General features: G+C 46.4%; 1 protein-coding gene across 1 annotated transcript in view; it reads left to right on the top strand.

Annotated features, from left to right (window-relative positions):
• Nucleotides 1-15829, top strand: part of NOF1 (U3 small nucleolar RNA-associated protein) — a 195449-nt gene that overhangs the window by 157048 nt on the left and 22572 nt on the right. Inside the window, exons 13-23 of the mRNA XM_086521310.1 lie at nt 2300-2338; nt 2438-2526; nt 5004-5068; nt 5190-5236; nt 5318-5377; nt 5459-5530; nt 9185-9214; nt 9311-9405; nt 12504-12609; nt 12679-12741; nt 12827-12898. Coding sequence (XP_086377436.1) covers nt 2300-2338; nt 2438-2526; nt 5004-5068; nt 5190-5236; nt 5318-5377; nt 5459-5530; nt 9185-9214; nt 9311-9405; nt 12504-12609; nt 12679-12741; nt 12827-12898 — 738 coding nt within the window. The remainder of the gene's footprint in view (nt 1-2299; nt 2339-2437; nt 2527-5003; nt 5069-5189; nt 5237-5317; nt 5378-5458; nt 5531-9184; nt 9215-9310; nt 9406-12503; nt 12610-12678; nt 12742-12826; nt 12899-15829) is intronic.

Raw genomic sequence — 15829 nt, forward strand, 5'->3', positions numbered from 1 at the left:
AGAAGGTGAGTGCTCATGGAAGAGACGCCATGCCTCACCTGAATCTCGACTCAAAAAGAGCTGATACAAATCACGTTCCATCTGGGCTAAAAAGGCCCGCTTCTTCCGTCGCACTAAACGCCGAAGGGTAATGCGAGACTGTCTATATATAATGACTCCAAGTATAAGCTCCCTTTGAATCTGAACTCTCATCTCTCTGCACTCCTCATCATACCAACTATTCTGAGGCATGTTCCCAGAACGTCTTCTCTGATCTGGTTGAGTGTGTGGGTGTGCCTCTACTGCTGCTCCATGCAAGATCTCCGTCAATAGAGTGGTGATCTCCTCCACGGTATATACAGGCGCGGCTGCCCACATCCGCCTGTAAATCTCCTCCACATAAACTGAGTCCGTCTCTGGTGTAAAAGTATACCGTGTGTGTGCAATCCTCCGTGGTGTCTGAGAGGCATAATACTGGAAAGAGACTGAAAAGTCAGGAGAGCATGGTCCACTGCTACTCCAACAGGTATAGGTCCCACACTGAGATCCTGAATACTAGAGATGAAGCTCGGTGATGTCATGACATAGTCCACTGTACTAGTCCCATGTCTGTGTGGAAAGCATGTGAATCCCCCAGACGAAGGAAAAATCTCTAGACCATTAAGTGTGGCCAAACCATGCGTAGTCGTCATCTCCATGAGATATCTCCCATACTCTATGTGCTCTCTATCCTGTGAGTGTCTGTCAAGCCCCATCTCCGATATATCCATCTCCTCCGAGGTATCATAAAATACCGTTTGGGAGTTGGCCGTCCTGGCATTAAAGTCTCACAAGAGAATGATATCTCCATCTCTAGAGAACTCCCATATGTCATCATCAAGTATAGAGAAAGGGGATTGCCCTCTAGGTGAGGTGTAGACTGATGTGCTAGGGGGAAAGTAACATATAGCAATGTATAAGAATCTGCCCGTCTCAGCCCTCAGCCTCACCCACATGTATCTCGCCTGGTCATCTCTCCGGACAATCTGTAATAGCGGCTGCAACTCCTCCCTGAATAAGATTGCTACCCCTCCTGACACGTCTTCAAAAGGCCAAGATGGCCTATGAAATCAATCTGTTATATACTGAGCGTTAGGCAAGAAAGGGATCACGCTTTCATTAGTACATCATGTCCAAGAACGCATTTCCAAGGACATGTTTTTTCAACAGCCCTTGACTGACATTCTTATCATGGATTTGCTTGCCCATGTGAATGCCTTGCGTAAAGCCATATACCATCTTAATGCAAGCATAGGTGTCTGCATATGGAGAGGAGCCTTGCTCTATCAACTTCAATGGCCCTCAGCAAGCCATCTATGAGGCTGGTGTAGCATGTCTGTCAAGTGGCACCACACTCGGCATAGGTTATTGCATCTTGGCTCTGGGATCGGCTGTTGCTTTGAATCTGCTGAAAACAGCCCTGCTCCCATGCTGTGCCTTTGTTTGGGAATATACATTTCAACCAAAGAATCGTCAAGATGATTTTGTTTTTCTTTATCAACCTCTTGAATAAAGTCATAGGCCTTGAAAATGTAAGCGTAAGTGATTGCATCTAAAGGGAAGCCCTTGCTTCACATTTGCTGTTAAAAACCGCCGGCCAAGAGATTGTGGCCCTGCTTGTGTCAAGCACTGTGTCAGATAGCCTTTCTTTTTTGTGGGGGAAAGTCAGAGCATTGTGATCACATTGTCACAGTCATGCCAAACTATTGCTTGGAATGCAATATTCAGGGGCCCACTTGGAAAGGGTTGCCTCAAAGTACCGTAGAGACAGTCGGGTTGATCCTTCCATCCAAAACAGACAAGAGTCCACTACCATTTTTGGTTCTCCATTCGCAGTTCCTATTTCCTTTTTCGGTCCTTCGTTCCATGTGACAGTCTTGAGAACATAGTCGCAAGGAATGGAAATCCAACGCCTTTCTGCTTCCCTACTCGCAATTTGTGTTCCATATGACTATGAATACTACACTGCAGCATGAGAAAGAGCATAGGTCAGAGCAAGCACAGTCAGAGGTAGAGCAGCAGACCACTTCTGCATTCCAATGTTCTGCGAGTGCTCCCTGCTCGATGTGGCCAATGTCCAGGGGAAATTGCTTGTATGAAAGTATCCTATTAACTTGATTGTTATTTATTCAACTTTAGTACCTGCTGTCTAGATTTTACGTTTTGTCATGTTAAATACCTTTGCATTTGATACCGTGAATCTGTTGAACATCGCAAACAAGACAGTACATGTTGTCTGATCTTACTTTCTTTGTTGTGTCTTTGTTTGTCTCTGGTACAGATTCTGGTGATTGATTATGCAGATGTGATACTTATGCAGGCATGTACAACACTGAAGTGAAAATGCAGATGTGATACTTATGCAGGCATGCGTTCCAAAAATCTTAACTGACTCTTTTTGAGGAAAATATCTTAACAGAACTGGGCGCATGTGACTGAGATTGGAGAGCAGCTGAATCAGATCCCGACACAGCAGAATGGCACTGACTTTATGCGAATCAGAGAGCTGTAAGGCTGTGATAACTCGTTTTGCTATAAACATGTAGAAAGGTATACTACTGGGCATGCCGCATGTACAGACCAAATGAATAAAGAATAGTAATGATCGCTGCTATTCTTGGCTTACGTCTGGAGGGGATACAATAGAGATTTTATCACTTGTGAAGTCACCTCAATTGCATTGTAAATCCCACATACACAACAAAAAAGACAACTTCTACGGCGCTGTCTCTTTTTGCCTTGCTCATGACTCTTCTTACATATTTTCGCCGCCTCTATCAATGTTTCTTATCGCTCGAGTATTAGGATTATATGTAGCAAAAGGGAATGCTTCCTGGGCTTGAGAGCAGGTAAGGTTGATGCTTGCGCTGCTGAAAATGTGTTGTATACATATCTTCCATGGTTGCGGCCAGGTGGAGTTAATAGCTTCTTGGAGTGATTGTCATGGGACACATTTCATTCAACTTAGACTGGAGATGGGAAACCATTCATAGGATTGCAAAAGGCCAGAATATATTGAGATTAATTCCTTTGTAAGTTGTCCTTGCACTGAGAACCGTTGCTCTCTTTTCATAGGTAAATATGAAATGATTACCATTTGACATGCATTTCAAATATTTCGCATCAGAAAAGCCTCCCAAGTATAGCATGGTTTTTTTTTCCCCTTTGTTGCGCAAAAAAGTTCTCTCTATTTGTTTTAAAAACTGTTCAATGGGCTACATCACCGTTATCTTGAGAGAAAACTGTACAAGGAGGGAAGACCGTCCCATGAAAAAATATAGAATGGCTACATCAAAGAATGCGAGAGGGAAAAGCCAAACTGGAAGGTAGTAATGCCAAAGAAGACCGTGCCCCACCGTGAAGAAAGGTACTGGACCCCACAATTAACGATTGTGTGGTGACATCTCTTAGCTCTGTCTGAGCTACCTTGGATGTTATCATGCTATCCTTTGAGTGTGTGGAGCAGCTGAAGCCAGAAAGCGTGAACTGTCACTGCAGGTGGCTGGGGTTTCCCTGAAGAGGACAAAAACATCAAGTTTCCTCTGATGAACCAAAAGCCCAGGCTGCTGATTAACTCCTTTCTAAGGTCTCTATCTTGAATCCATATTGCTGCTAAGAATTCGGTGCCATAGGTCACTATGCATGTAGCCTAATGACTAGGTTGTGACTTGTCTTGCTCTGTCTTATAGTGGAATGCAGGCCTCAGCTAGCTCGCCGAGTTGTGGCCCCCCAAGAGAAAACCATGTCTGGGAGGATGGGATCCATCACACGAAGAGTCTTGAGCCAAACCTTCTATGCCTGCGTGCAATCCCATAAACAATGTCGCTAGATGCACACACCCAAGGTAAACCTAGGAGGTACATTATAGGCTAGCCAGACTCCTATAGCAGCCCTTCTGCACAACCAGCCATTGAAAAACAAAAATCCTACGAGCCTCGCGGTCAGCCCAGAGTGGTGAACATAAATTAGATACAGAGTCCTCAATGATCCCCTGTAGTTGCCAATGTCCGTGACCGGTGGTGGTATGGCCTCCCAATCAGACATCACAATATGACAGGCAAGCCATATAAGATGGCGGTCTGCAGGTGGGAGGGGTCCCTGCATGCCACCCTCTGCCAATGTCCGTGACTGGTGGTGGTATGGCCTCCTAATCAGACATCAAAATATGACAGGCAAGCCATATAAGATGGCGGTCTGCAGGTGGGAGGGGGGAGAGGGGTCCCTGCATGCCACCCTCTAGAGTCCCACTGCAGCTGCACCCAAGACCCTTTGCTGAAAGCCCACAACTTCCAGCATTTCCTGATTGCCTCCTGAGGAGTCGGATCCACAGCTATGCGGCTTCAAGAACTGATCCTTGGAAGGTGCACTCCGAAATCAAGGAAGACTTGTGAGTCACACTGCACACAAGAGAGCCAAGGTCTCCCTTCAACACCACAGAGCCAAGGTCTCTCTTGCACCCAAGAGGGATGTCTCTAGGTCAGACAAGTGAAGCCGCGACTCCTAGGCCCTCATAATACTCGCAGAAAATCGTCCTCCCATCCTCAGGTCAACACGACTCTGCGTCTGTGTGCAAATTGATTGAATCTTTGGCCACCAGGGGCCAATTGCCAATGGAACTCGAGCTTCAATCCTATAGAGAAAAGGCTTCTTTTCAAGAAATGCAATTCAAAAATGAAAACTCCACCTCGGCTAACACATCAACTGCAGGATCAAATCCTAGCCCTGTGCTCCCTTCACACTTAACCTGCTTTGATCTCTATGAGCCTTCCCACGTTAAAATCATAAAATGTCTTGGGTTGCTCTTGTGCAAGGGGACAGCCATTGAACTAAGGTTCAAGGATAGCAAATGAGTATGCATCCTTAAAATCCTAAGAGTCTCCCACTTCATGAAAAGTTACTAACACTTGTGTTGGGATGTCTTTTTAGTCTTGTTTCTAGAGGTGCTCCTTTTTCACTTTTGTATGAACAAGGATGTTTTTTTACAGGTTTTTAAATGGGCATGGAAGGTTTTTTCGACAGACATTAATACTTTCTGCATTTACTGATGCAGGTTGTCCATTCTTCTTCTACGCGTCAATTATTTTTATTCCAAGTTTTGAAATATTTTTGCTTATTTTTCTGTGATACAGTTGAGGCTTTTGTAAAGCTGAGATTCTGTCATGTGAATGCAGGAATCAATGCCTTTTTCAATCGTTCATGTCTCAATCATGCTGGCAAGGTGTTTGTCAACTGAAAGAGGTACCCATTATGATTTGCTTCAAAGGAAATATTCAGCAATCTATTTGTCCAATGTGTGCAGGTAAAGTTGCGCTGTGAATATCCCGGCGTTCTCTCCAAGATGCTGTTGCAAGTCCGACAGGTAAGCGAAGAAGTCGACGCTAGAGAAAAAGATATGGTTCACTTACTGCTCAATCTTCAAGGGAGACATCTTTTGCGGCAGGTTTATGAACGAATAAGCTGTACCTCTTTAACTGATGTGGACGAAGCTCGCTTCAAGTTATTCACAAAACAGGTAATGGAGAAGTATTGCTGTGGAGGTTTGGCTATGCTTCAATCAGATCTTTATTTTTTTCGAAAAAGGAAAAGGGTTCTTATTTGTATGTTATTCATGGTTCCCCAGGCGTCCCTCCCAACATTAAAGAAAAGACTGACACATTATATGCACGAACACATGTGCTTGTATGCACATTATATGCAAGAACACATATCTGCAGCCAATCCTACTGCACGCGCTCGCTGCTGCTGTCTCTCCCTGCTCGCCATCGCCTCCCTCACTTGCCAGCCAGCCCCCCCTCCCCTCCTTGCGCTGCTTTCAGCAGCACGCCACTCCACCTCTCCCGCCTTGGGCTGCCCACCAGCCCCTTGCCCGCCTCGACCTGCTCACCCGCCTCCCTCGTTGTGGGCTGATTTGCAGCCTATTGGCGACGGAGCCGACACATTTGCCCCCTCCTCGACAGCAACAGACATAGAATAGCGGCCATTGCTCCACCACAGAGGGACTCCTCAGAAGCCCCCTCGCCCGACCTCGCGGAGCCGACTCTTCGACTTGCTCTTTCGCCAGAAGAGCAAGCGAGCTCGATGGCCGAGGTGGAACACTTGCAAGCCTCCTCGGTTATCTGCAAAGATTATTGGCACTCGACCCAATCGAGTTGAGGTTCGGGACTTACTTCAGGCCCGACTCCTCTCCGATGTGGGCAAGATCACGGATGTCCTCATCCTCGGGAAAGGGTTATCAGATAGAGTTCGAGTCTCCGGAGATGACGGCCAAGGTGATATTGATGATCCTGCTCGGCATCCGCATGTGCAGCCTATCAAGGCTGAGCATGCCCAACAGACAGATACCCAGGACACACATGCTGGTACCTCGACAGAGGCCAGCGATCAGCCAGCTGACAGTTGGCAGAAGGTCCCTAGCCGCCGTCGACAGGGATGGGCTCGCCACACTACTCCCTTGGTGGCCGACCTCCTGCAACTCAGCAGCATTGGTTTCTGACAGGGAACCGTTTTGACCCTCTTCAGCAGGACACCCCTGAGGAGGCTCCCTCCACCTCAGCTTCGTGCCTCCACCGCCTCCACCCTCAGATGCCTCCTGCGCCTCCCCCTCCTCCACCTTCACCCCCACCTCCTGCTCCTCCTCTCTCCACGGTGGGGCCCTCAGCCTCATCTCTCGACCGACTCCTGAGATGCAGGGGACTGGACACACATCTGCAGCGGGACGATCTCTTGGTGGTGCTTTCGCTACGAGTCGCATGGCTTGGGAGGGACAGCCCCATCTGAGGCCGCCTCTTATGGTGGAGACCTCTACTTTTGCAACAGTCCTTCGGGGTTTGACCAGCTTTGACATTCGCAGACGATGGGACTTATTCGATTACAGCTTCACACGCTTCCTAGATGATTCTTCTTTCGACCCGGAGGAGGCTTGCTTTCGAGTCCACATCCTCTTTCTAGCAGTCGAAGGCACGCAGGCTTTGGATAGAGGGGTAGGTTTCTGCTTTCCGCTGTGCGGCAAGGATCCTATAGAGTGGACCCTGCACACAGTTCTTAATTGGCTCTAGGTCCAGGGACCTAGGGGTGACAAACCTGGTACAGACAATTTGGCCTTTAGCCAAGTTTAGTGTGACGCCCCCGGATGTAGCAGGTTGCAGACACATTGTGGTGCATTTGTTTGCTGATACTCAGAGCGCCCCTTGCTATGTATTTGTACATGAGGATTCTTGGACATAGGATGTAGCTGCCCTACTGGCTGCATGCTCGGCTTGGGCCTGGGTGGGACAGTCACTGCAGATGCGCTTGTCTAGAGATCGCTCGGATGCAGATTACTCCCCATCCAAAGTGGCCCCAAAGATAGCGACGTTGGCTGCTGCTCCATTATCTCTTTTTTCTCACTGACTTCATGAGGATCGTCTCATGGAATGTGCATGGATTAGGAGGGCCCCAATTTCAGCACCAGAGGATTGGTTGCATCAGGAGCTTCAGCAATGCCTTGTGGGTGGTGAGATTGATATTCTCATGCTACAAGAGCATCATGTGTGTGAGAGCTGCATTAGACTATGTGGTCATATTTTGCGTGGTCGCAATGAGACGTTTTGGTCAGTTGCATTTGGACCTGGCGGTATCGAGGGAGGGGTATGTATGACTATTGCGGATTCTTGGCAGCAGGCCATTGTGGGCATAGGTATTATCATGCCAGGCAGGACTCAGCGGATTACTATGCAGGTTCTGGGTTGCCTCATGGGCTTCCTGAACATATATGCGCCCAATGTGGCAATTGCACTACTATCAAGTTGTGGAAAGAGCTGGCATGAGCCGAAAAACCTGCAGCCAAACGTGCTATGCCATGGGGCAGTCCCACAGACAATGTCGGTGGCTCCTTAAAGGATGACCACAAGCTGCAGAGGCTGCCAAAAAACCATTGTGTACTAGCCAGCTCCCAACTGTTGTAGCTCTGTGTGCAACGAGCCACTAGAACAAAGTGACTCTCCCCGGCTGCTTGGAGTCCCATAACCGCTCCCAAAAACCTGACAGGAACTCAATTGTGTGACCATCCTCTTGCCAATGAAGTGCTGGAGCTGGACGGTCCTCTCTCTGTGGTGTCAGTATGTGGTGCCCCAGTCGAACAGTGTAGTGAAAGAAAGGGATCCCAGGGTGGTCGGCTGAAGAGAAGGGGTCTCTCCAAAACCACTCACTAGGGTCACACTGCACTCGTGCCAGAGGGCAGCTCTACCAAGCCCAAAGCCTCCAGTGGGTTGTCTCAAGGTCTGCTCGGTCCGGATTTGTGACAGAGGTCTTCCTACAGATGCCCTTTGCTCGTATTGTCTAAAAACAGCACTTTGCAACCCACGGAGCCTCTACTGGGACTCTGTGAAGTCAACCCTTTCCCTGGATCTCGAAGAACATGGGGGGTACTGTCTTCGAGCAAGCACGAACTGTGATAAGGACCTCCAGTCGCGTGAAAGCCCCCTTCCATCTGGGAGCTGTTGGCTCTAGAGGGGTGAGCCACTCAGCTGGCAAAGCTTCTGTAATGTCCTGGCACATGCTCTGCACCCCTCTCATGCCCCGTAGCTGGGTGATCTGTACCTTCTCTGGCAAACCTGAGAACTGGGGCCAATCGCCTAGAGTGCGGGCTGGACCCTCTGCCATGGGACCCCAAGAAACATGAGGCCTACTACCAACCAAGCGGCCTCTCTGAGTGCTAAACATGGGTTCCAAACAAGGGGCTGTCTCAAGCGCTCCTCCGTGCAAGTGGGCTGGTGCTGCTCCAGGCCACTTTGTAGCCAGAACTCCTCATGTCTTACTACTTCTGATGGTCGTTAAAATCAGACATCTCATCGATGTTCAGAACAAAAGAGTTGGGAAGGGTAATGTGCTAAGTTGAAGGGTAAGGTACACCCTAGCTCCTTTAATTCTGGTGTGTGCACTGTGCGTAACTGGTATATGTTGCAGCAAAAGGTTCTTTCTATGTATGCTGCAGTCGAAGGAGAATCTATACATGTGCTTGCATTTCTCTTTGTTCTTGTTGCTATGAATGAGCTTAAAGACTGCTCTAAGGGGAGTAGAATAACAAGGCAAGAGTACATTTATGTCAGTTCTGAACACATCAAAGGAAATTTTCACTTCCTCCTTGGGCAACTTAATTTTTGGTTGAAGTATCGCATTTGTTTTCCAGATTTTTGGTCCTTTGAAGGAGTCTTTGCAGGTATGGATGAGTTGCAAATATTGCTCAAATAGATTTAAGGAAGTCTTATTTAACAATCAACTGTTTGATGCTGTGATGTTTGCTTTCTACTTTCAGGGGGGAATTATGATCTTTGTGAGCGCTTACTTTGACTTTGTGAGGCTGCGGAATTTCCTCAAAGCAGAGAATGTGTCATTTTGCCTTTTGGGAGAGTAAGTGTCTCTTAATCTCCAGGAAGTATATTACTTGTTTTACATTTTCGATATTGTATATTAAGCTAATGATAAAAAGGCTGTTGAGGATGTATTAAGGCAAAGAGGTCATTGTTAGCTGGGGATAGATCTGGTTTTTTTATTGCCAAGGATTTCAGATTTTCTTTTAGTGGTGAGTGTAGTCTATTTCTTGGTGTTGCATAAGGCTTTGTCCATATCATGCAAGGAATTCACGATAATGAAGCAAGCTATCTATGATGCAGATCAAAAGAAAATTGACACAAAATTGCACACAAACCAAATCGAGGTTGGCCTATGACAATGCCCAAAGGCGGATTCTTCTCAAGCAATCAATAGTTGATCATCAAGGGATCAACATTGACCCAATGATTCGTTCACTCGAGAGTGTAGAGAGAGGATATATCCAAGAGCTTATTAGAAATCCTAATGACAGAATAGATATTTTGGAGTCCAGTACAACTGTGATCGGTAGCCGAGTACAACGAAGAGCTCGCAGCTGCTCGAGAGCATAGAGAGAGGAATTATCCAAGAGCATATTAGAAATCCTATGAGAACAGGTCTTTTGGAGTCCAGTACAACTATGATCGGTAGCCGAGTACAACAAAGAGCTCGTTGCTGCCTGTGCTCCCCCCCCCCCCCCCCAAACAACAATCTCTCTCCTCCCTCGCTAATAGTCGGTGGGCTGCCTTAACACTTCGGTGGCTCTCATCATCGCTTTCGCCTTCCTCTTTCAAGAAGCAAACACAAAATGGCGGCCCTTGCTCCACCTCAGAGGGACTCCAAAGAAGCCCGCTCGTTGGACACCGCGGACTTCGACCCGACTATAGATGTGCTCGAGGAGGGGGCATATCTTTCCATCTTAGTTTGCTTTCCAGGACTAAGGCGGGATTCTTACTGTCCATGATTGGGCCCATGGTTGGGACACTCCCAAAGGTGATTCTACTGCCTGGTGGTTGTATTGGACAAGAGTGTGGAGTATTCAGGCCTCTTGAACCAGTGCTTCATCTGCAGACAAATGGGCCATCTTGCCAAGGTCTGTCCACAGCAAGTTTTGGCACATAAAAATAAGAAAAGTGAAGGGTAAGATGATTCTAATGTACTTGGTAAAGTTCAGGGACTACCCTGCTTTAGACGCCAAAGTGGTCAAAGGAGGGGAACGTGGCAGATCACACAGTTGATGGGTCTTTATCTCGAGGCTTTTGGCTTGGGGCCTATCATTCAGAGATCGCAGGCGGTTTCAACAGTTGAGTCTAATACAGTGCCTTCTGGGGAGGCAATTAACTCTCTTGTCAGCAAATCAACATGATTGCGTAAATAATAGTCATTTGGTTGTGCTCTTTAGCACACCAGAAATAATAAGCTAACAGTCCTGTGTCTATGGGAATTGTATGTTATAGATAAAGGATTGTTGCAACGCTCTTCGAACTTTGGTTTAGCGAGGCTTTGTGATTTGATTGAGTTTGTGAAATGAATGTCGGTGCATTGCATCTCTGATTGTGCCTGTGTATCAAATGCATCTGGATGGTCTAACGTGAAATGCCGGACCAGACGTGATTGTGAGTAGACACATCCGCATGAGTAGTGTGAAATGTTGGACCTCGATTTTTGCATGCTCTATGATGTGTAGGCCATGTGTGACTGTAGTCTCCGGTAAGGATTTTGTCGAGCATGTCCACATGGTGTCAGTGTCTCCTGGTTCTCTATGCTCTGTCTGTTCTGATAGGTATTTTTTTATTGGATAAGTTGTTTTTAGCAATTGCTTTGCTGGTTGATTGCCTTAGCAACCAGGTCCTATCTAACCAAAGCCTATGTGCCAGTTGTACTAAAATCCTTAGAGCAGAGAGCAGTTGTAGTAAGGTGCCTTTTTCCTTGACATCAAGACAACAAGGAAATACCACCCGGGCACCTACCTTAGGGGCCAAGGCATCTCATAGGGGAACTCCACCCCCCTTTTATCTCTTGCAGGTGTTGTGTGCAGTATTTTCAGTTTGAATTGTATTTAAGTCTGTTCGAGATGTCACCGCTTTTGTTTGAGATAGCAATCCGTTTCAGTCGCATACCTGACTGCCTAGCTTGGACTGATAAAGACTCGTTGAATCAGAGAGAGAGAAGAGAAGGGAAGGAGAGAGAACCATACCTCACTGCATAGCATGGACTGATAAGGACTGGTTTAATGAGAGAAAGAGAGAGATCCATGCAGTCACAACGGTGATCTTCAGATTCTATGATGGTCGCTGGATAGCATTGTCACCCAGGACTTATTTGTGTGGAAGGCAGTGAGCCAAGGGGTCTACCAAATCCCAACGACATCGAGCTGTGTTGCAGCTTCTTGATTTGGAGTAGCTTGATTGCAGCCAAGCAAGACCCATCCATGATGGCTCTATGCAGCAAGAGTATTTGCTATAGGGCAGCAAGAGAAACTCGTCCCTTGCGAAGTTTCACTCTCAGAACTTTGTTCTAAAGAGGGGGGATATGATATATCATGCATATATGCCTCAAATATGCACATCTTTGCTCAACCTTTGTTTACCTTAGGCGTGTGGAAGCCCTCGATGATGGGTCCAAGATGATGGTAGACAGCTGGTTTTTCTTTTTTTTCCTTGCCCCATATACTTTGATCAACTCTTGTTGCATGTTGATTAGGGTTTGTAAGCTGTGGTTTGATTTTCCAAAAACCACTGTGTTCTAAGTTGATTCAGTTTTCAGATGCTTACAAAAGGAACACTCGGAGAAATTCTTGATTGCTGATACAACAGATCTTCATGTCTATCTATCTTCATAGACTCTTGGCAATCGATAGCAAGTCTAGAGTCATGTTGTTTATCAAATACACGCTATCCATAGACAACATTGAGGTTTCGGTTTTGAGTGTTCATGAGAAGATTGTTGGTGACATTCGCAGGGTGAGAGGGTGTCATCGTCTCTTGTCAAGACATTAGAGTAGGCAGGGCTGATTCTAGCATGGAGCACCACCCATACACATGAATACTGATATGATTAGGGATGCCCATGGTTTGATTTGAAGACGATGTCTTTTTTTTCAAATGGTTCAACCGTTCACCTGGTTCCTTTTACAGGTACACAAAGCAAAGTGACATTTCGCGTGCAAGAGCATGGTTTTTTCATGGTAAGCGGCGATTGATGCTGTACACGGAGCGGGCACATTTCTATCATCGCTACAAGGTGGGTGTACAAGGTGCCTTGTATTTTTCTATCTCAATACATTTACTAAGTATTGTAGTTGATTTTCAGATAAGAGGTATAAAAGAGCTAATTTTTTATTCGTTGCCAGAGAATGCTGAGTTCTATGCTGAGGTAGATTGAACTTTTCAGTTTATGATGATGGTAAATTTCTATGCGGAAAACAGTGACATGCACTCACTTCTGGTTTTTGCATCAGATAACAAACATGATGGAGGGCTTGGAAAATCCATCCTCATCAGTTCTCTTCTCCCAGTTCGACAATTTGAAGGTATAGTGGGTGCCTAATTACAGGATAATGCTTGCCGTTTGATTGCTTTGTGGTTGTTTGGTTAGAGCAGTTCTCTTCTTATGTCATCTGCATGAATGTGTATTTGGTATGTTGCTTGCCCTCTATGAATCGTAAGCATGCATGTGCAAACACTAGTTTGTACACACTTTTCTCAGAGGCCAATCATCAGAGCTTGATGTCTAAGAGATTATCACCTTGGTTTGTCTATATGGACATGTCCTAGTAACTAATAGACTTCTTATAAAGTGGACAAATGACATTAAGTAGCACTCTGAAAAGTGGAGGCTCTGGACCTCCACCTTTGTCAATCAGATCCTAGCTTCACTTTTCTTTCGTTTGAATATCGAAGATTGATCTCTATGGTCTTCAACTTGACCTTTACCTTACACGTGAGGATTTGTGGCCTCAGAGACCAAGAAAATGTGGATGTAGAGGTAAAAGAACTCATTACCATGATGGGGGTTAATGAGCTGACACATATGAGAGCTTGGAGAGTGGACAGTAAGAAAAGTGGAAGCAAATGGGAATCCTCAAAGGAAAGAGCACTTATCCTTCGTTTCCCCTCCATGAAAGCGAAGGAGGACTTCTTAAAGAAGAGACCAACTCTTAAGAAGACAGGCATCTTCCTTGGAGATGACGTCACACTCTCGCAAATTGCCCATTTGCAGGAGGTTATACCAGATATTAGAGCGGCAAGGGAAAAAGGTAAGATTGCTTTTTACCGAGATGGAAGGGTGGTGATATTGGAACGACGCCCCGCATGACGATGCAAGACCTATGGGACCACAGTAAAGATGGCAGCTTGGAATTGTAATGGGTCACTTCGAGATGGAAGGGTGGTGATATTGGAACGACGCCCCGCATGACGATGCAAGACCTATGGGACCACAGTAAAGATGGCAGCTTGGAATTGTCTTGATGTAGGGGCATTTGAGGACAACTTTACAGGTAGAGACATCGTCTTTTACTCAGCGACACCAGTGACTGGGACAACTTATGCCACATGTGACAAGATATAGGTGGGAGACCACTTGCCAAGGAGAGACGAGATCAGAGCATACGGGCAGAGGATCAGGAGGAGTAGAAGTTTTGTTCAGAGAGGAGTTACAGCTGCTTGTGCACACTTTTCAGAGAGATGATCAGGCCAGATACATGGGGTAAGACTGAGGGCTAAGACGGGCAGTTTCTTGTACATTGCTATTTGTTACATTGCCCCTAGCACATCAGTGTATGCCACACCTAGAGGACATCCCCTCTCTTGGTTTTAGATGAGCACGTATGGGAGTTTTCCAAAGATGGTGATATCGTTCTTTTGGGAGACAATAATACTTGCACGAGAAACCATCAGACAATTTTTTATGATACCTCAGATGAGATACTTAGAGAGCTAGACCTCACATGGCTTGGCCATTCTTAACGGCTTAGAGCTATTTTCCGCATCAGCTTGCTTTACTTGCTTCCCACATAGACATGGCGCGAGCATACTGGACTACGTCGTGGCATAACCAAGCTTCATCCCTTGCATTCAAGATCTCACAGCAGGACCTAGACGAGTGGGCATAGCGGTAGACCATGCTCTCTTGACATTTTTACTCTCCTTTCAGTATAATACAACTCAGGTGTCAAGAGGGAGGACACATACCCGCTATACATTTACACAAGAGATTGACTCTGTCTATATAGAGGAGATCTATGGTCGTCTATGTACAACAGCCAGGCCAGGACTCTCAGTGGAGGAGATCACCACTTTACTGACCGAGACATTGCTTGATGCAACAACAGAGGCATATCCACACATTCAGCCTGACCAGAGGCGTCGTTCTGGGAGCATGCCTCATAACAATTGGTATGACGAGGAGTGCATAGAGATGAGAATACAGCTTCGAAGAGATCTTCTCCTAGAGGTTATTATTCACAGACAGTTTCGAATAGCTTGTAGACGCCTTGTGCGACGGAAGAAGCGAGCGTTCGTAGCTCAGATGGAGCGAGACTTGTACTAGTTGTTCTTGAGTAGAGACTCAGGAGAGGCATGACGTCTCTTCCTTGAGCACTCCACTCCCCCAGTGATTACTTCCCTTGATGTATGGGCTCAATATGCAACATCCTTATATATGGTCTTTGGATAGACACCCCTTCTAGATCCTCCTTAACCATGCCCATCTTCGAGTACCTTCTTTACCACTGAGATGGTAAAGACGGCCATTGAAAGGATGAAAACGAGGAGGGCATATGATCATGAGGGTCTAGTAGGAGAGCACTTTATACATGCTAGAGATATGCTGTAGAGGTTCTTGTAGTTCTGCTCAATCATGTCTTGTGTGAGGGTCTACTTGAGACTTGCAGACTGTCTACTAATGTGGCTATCCTCAAGGCAGGTGATCCTATGGAGCTTGGAAACTATGGTACTATTATGATTGGACACACGTTGGCATGGTTTTATGCATCTATTCTTGACCAGCAGTTGAGCAAATGGGCAGAGAGCGAGGGTATGCGTGGAACGGGCAGGCCGGTTTCAAGAGAGGCTTCTCCACTCTTGACCATATTTTGACACTCAGCCATCATTTAGGAGGGTAGGGCACACGAGAGGCGGATTTACTGTAGCTTTGTGGATTTTTGCAAAGCATTTGACGTGGTGCCCAGAGCCAGATTGATGCGCAGATTACAGGAGATGGGAGTGCCCAATGAGTTGATTCGTGGAATCATGGCTCTATACAGATCAGTGATCGAACATGTACGCACCCCAGAGGGGATATTTGATTTAGTTCACTCCACTATTGGAGTGAAGCAAGGCTGTCCATTGTCTCCTACCCTCTTTGGTATGTATATAGATGAGGTTTCTAATTACATTGACAGAGAAGGTGACAGAGGTGCACAACTGACAGGGTCATGGATTCCGTTGTTATATGCGGA

The sequence above is a fragment of the Adiantum capillus-veneris genome, chromosome 10 (assembly GCF_014529385.1).
Source record: "Adiantum capillus-veneris isolate H3 chromosome 10, ASM1452938v2, whole genome shotgun sequence".
NCBI classification, from domain to species: domain Eukaryota; kingdom Viridiplantae; phylum Streptophyta; class Polypodiopsida; order Polypodiales; family Pteridaceae; genus Adiantum; species Adiantum capillus-veneris.